Source organism: Tupaia chinensis, unplaced genomic scaffold, assembly GCF_000334495.1.
Source record: "Tupaia chinensis unplaced genomic scaffold, TupChi_1.0 Scaffold150028_1, whole genome shotgun sequence".
Classification (NCBI taxonomy): Eukaryota; Metazoa; Chordata; class Mammalia; order Scandentia; family Tupaiidae; genus Tupaia; species Tupaia belangeri.
In genome coordinates, this window is record NW_006209869.1 from 1,396 (window position 1) to 5,839 (window position 4,444).

Sequence of the window (4,444 nt, forward strand, 5' to 3'; positions counted from 1 at the left end):
TAGCGCATGTGCCCTATAGCAAAAACCTCTCCACCAAAAAAATAAATAAAATAAATAAAATAATGAAAAACAAATTATCATCAACCTCTTGTCAGTAACAACAGATTCAGGGAACACAATGAATGAAGCAGCATCTTTAAAGGTTGGGGATATGGGGGTGGCCAGCAGGTGATGTGGAGGTTAGGCAACTGGATCCCACACGGCTGATTGGGTGGTTTGAGTCCTAGACACAGCAGCTTGAAAAACATGCCAGGCATGTGTGCATGCTAGCCCAAAATCCTGAGAGGAGAATGGAGTAGAAACGACTATAGAGTGGCCATCCCCATTAAGGGGTGCCTTCTCACTTTCCCTCTGTCTCTCTCCAGCAAGTACATGTGCCCCGTTGCCCAAAAAAAAAAACAAAAAAAAAAAAACCCAAAATAAATTCACAAATAAAAAAAGTGAGAAATCACTCCTGAGGGAGGATGGCCATGTCACAATCCCTTCTCATCCATTCTCCTCCTGAGATCGTGGACATGCACATACCTGTATGCGGCATGATTTTTTTTTTTGAGAGATTTTCGCTATAGGGCGTGTGCGCTCGCCAGACAGATAGAGAGAGACATAGAGACAGAAAGCGAGAAATCACCCCCCAGGGGGGATGGTCACGCCGCAATCCCTTCTCCTCTATTCTCCTCTTGGGATCTTGGGCACGCACGCACACGCGCCCGGCGTGAGTTTTAAGCCACCGGGTCCGGGACACGAACTGTGGTTGACTACGTGGGAGTCCAGCGACATAGCCATTACGCTAACTGCTGGTTCCCATGCGGCATGATTTTTGAAACCACCGGGTTCTGGACTCGAACCACCCTCGGCCATGTGGAAGTCCAGAAACATAACCACTATGCCATCTGATGGTCCTCCATCTTGGCTTTAAAACATGCCTGTCGAGGGTGTTCAGGATTCTGAGAAGCTGGAGTGCTGGAGAAAGGGGTTCATGCCCTGACAAAGTCCTATCAAGGGTGCTTTCTGTCTAAATGCATGCACTATCATAAAACAAATAGACAAATAAAGTGCTCTGGGGAAAATAATCTGCAACCTAGAATTCTATTCTGAGCCAAACTATCATTTGACTGTAAAAGTGAAAGTCATTTTCTGGTAAAATGTATGTGGTATCAGTCACGGTGATGTAAAAGTAAGAGATCAAAAAATTATAAAATATGCGACAGGGCCGGCAGATGGTGTGGTGGTTAGCATGCTGGACTCCCACATGGCTGACCACAGTTCGAGTCCTAGACCTGGTGGCTTGCTTTCTCACTTTCTCTCTTTTTTTCCCTCTCTCGCTCTCTCCCTCTCCCTTACTGGTCAAATTAAAATAAAGTTAAATAAAATAATTCTTTAAGAAAAATATGTGGCAAAAGTGGAGAAGTACAGGAGAGGGAGGAGACATGAAGAGGACAAGGCTGATGAAATACTATCTGTAGTGATCTGTCAGAAAATAAACATGCAAGTAGGCTATTTAAAAATTGTTGGGGGACCAGCAAATGGTGTAATGGTTACATTGCTGGACTCCCACGTAGTCAACTGAAGTTCGAGTCCCAGACCCCACGACTTAAAACTCACACTGGGCACGTGTGTGTGTGTGTGTGTGTGTCCAAAATCCTGAGAGGAGAATGGAGGAGAAGGGATTGCAATGTGGCCATTCCCTGCTGGGGGGCGATTTTTCACTTTCTGTCTCTGTCTCTCTTGCAAGCACACATGCCCTATAGCAAAACAAACAAACAAAAAACCTCTCTAAGAAAGAAAGAAAATTGTTGGAGTCAGCCAGTAGTATGGTGGTTGAGGTGGCTGGATTCCACATGGTGGCCTGAGTTGTTCAAGTCCCAGACCCAGCAGCTTGAAAATCACACTGGATACATGAAGTGCCCAAAATCCTGAGAGGACAATGGAGGAGAAGGGATTACAGTATGACTGTGACTACCCCTCCTGAGCAGTACTTTGTTACTTTCCCTCTATCATTCTCTGATACAGGGAGTGCATATGCCCTATAGCAAAACTAAACAAACAACCGAAAAAAATAAGTAGCCAAGGGAACCAGCAGTTAGCGTAATGGCTCTGTCGCTGGATTCCCATGTAGTCGACCGCGGTTCGTGTCCCGGACCCGGTGGCTTAAAACTCAGGCCGGGCGCGTGTGCGTGCGTGCCCAAGATCCCGAGAGGAGAATGGAGGAGAAGGGATTGCGGCGTGACCATCCCCCCTGGGGGGTGATTTCTCGCTTTCTGTCTCTATGTCTCTCTCTGTCTGTCTGGCGAACGCACGCGCCCTACAGTGAAAATCTCTCTCAAAAAAAAAAAAAATAAGTAGCCAAAAGAGAAACCAAAAAATGATGTAAGTATTCTATTGTGAGGGGTAATAATGTGAAGAGCTAAATTCTGATTTATTGTGGTAGGATGGTAAAAAAAAATATGTTAAGCTCTGGGGTCAGCAGGTGGCACAGTCGTTAAGGGCACCCGACTCCCACATGGCCAAGCGCTGTTCTAGCCCTGGACCTGGTGACTTATTTTCTCACTTTCTCTCTCTCTTGTCCTGTCCCTCTCTGGTCAAATTAAACTAACTAACTAAATAAAGCTAAATAAAATAATTATTTAAAAATTGTATAGCCTATAAAGAACAAAAATACATATATATTAAGCTGTGGAGTCAAAAAATGGTGGTATACCAGCTAAGGATTATGTGTGGATGTACTTAGAAAACTCAACCAAGAATGGGTTAAATGAGAGTTTTCTTTTTCTCTCATTAAACAACCAGGCCAGAGGAAGACAGTCAGGGCTTGGGCAGTGGCTAAGGAGAGAAAGAGGAAATGAATAGGCAAAAAATTAGAGCTCAATAAGAAGTGCGTGTGCATGGAGTTGTTCTCAGAAGCCACACCCATAACCTCTGCCCAGTCTCTTACCTAGCCCATCAAACATGGCCTCTCAACAGGAATGCTGGGAATTGTAGGTTTTTTAAAAGCTGGGCACACAGTTGACACCACTGAAATTTGGGTTGTGTTTACAAGAAAAAAGAGGGAACTACATATAGGGTAGGCAAGTTGCAGTCTCTGCCATAGGTGATATAAACATATTATTTGGAGTTAGAGGAATCATTTCAAGGAGAAATAAACATGGAATACGCATATTAAAAGCAGTTGCTCTAGGCAATGAGACTTGTGTGGGGCAAGAGGCTGTTGGGTAAGAGCCCTATTCTACTTTTTATTATTTTAGTTTGTTGAGGTAGATAGGAGGGGCTTTAACTCCTAACTTTGAAGTTGATTTCCAGGTTGTTTTCTCTCTCCCAAACAGGGAGACAGAAAAGCATTGTGTTTTGGAAACCAGAAATTTAACCTCCATGAGGTAGGTAAGGAATTTGAACCCAAAGCGGCTCATCCAGTTCCTGGATCCTTGGACATATGTCTGATCACCGAGGTGCCTTTGGAGGAAATTATCCAACATCTGAAGGTAAGTGGGGAGCCAGCAGGTGATATGGTGATTAATGTAATCATATCCCAGGGCCAGCAGGTGGTGTGGTGGTTAAAGGTGCTGGACTCCCACATGGCCAACCATGGTTCAAGTCCTGGACCTGATGGCTTGTTTTCTCACTTTCCCTCTCTCTGATCAAACTGGAAAATAATAATAACAATAAATAAATAAGGTTAAATAAAATAATTATTTTTTTTAAAAAAAAGTAGCCAGATCTCATTCACATAGCTAACTGCATGGTTCAAGTCCTGGACCCAGTAGCTTGAAAAACATTCCAGGCACATATGCATGCATGCCCAAAATCCTGAGAGGAGAATGGAAGAGAAGGGATTGCATTGTGACCATCCCCCCTGGAGGGTGATTTCTTGCTTTCCCTCTCTCTGTCACTCTCTGGTGAGTGTATGTGCCCTATGACAAAACTAAAATAAATAAATAAAGGTAAGCAAAACTTTCATTCTTTGTTTACATTTAAGTTAATTCACTTTTATTTTCCATGAGAGAGAGAGACAGCATTCCTAGTGGGTCTTCATGCCACCATGCGCCCCCAGTCTCATCTGGTATGGATCGTGGGTATATGCATGTGTACCTAGCATGTTTAAGGAAGTTCCAGGATACAAACCCAGGACCTATGTCATGTGGATCTGTTAGTAGTTATGGTACTGCTGCACCACCACTTGGTTCTGGGGGTTTCCATTCATTTTGAGAGAGCTGCTACAAATGCAGAGAAAGCAGAAGCATAACAGGGAGGGTTTCCTCAAACTACAGACACAACAGATTTCATCACATCCAGATAAGGCCTGTACACAATTATTTACTCATTTTTTTATTTACATCATTTTTTCATGTAAACAAAATATTTTTTAGATGAATTGTTATTTATTTTTAAATTTTTAGTTTTATTTATTTAATTCTTTTTTTTAAGAGGTTTTTGCTATAGGGCGCATGCG

The 4,444-nt window shown here is 43.1% G+C and overlaps 1 protein-coding gene across 1 annotated transcript in view; it reads left to right on the forward strand.

Moving 5' to 3' along the window:
* Nucleotides 1–4,444, forward strand: part of GLOD5 (glyoxalase domain containing 5) — a gene marked incomplete at its 5' end in the record, with an annotated part of 8,266 nt that overhangs the window by 1,240 nt on the left and 2,582 nt on the right. Inside the window, 1 exon segment of the mRNA XM_006171941.2 lies at nucleotides 3,321–3,476. Coding sequence (XP_006172003.2) covers nucleotides 3,321–3,476 — 156 coding nt within the window.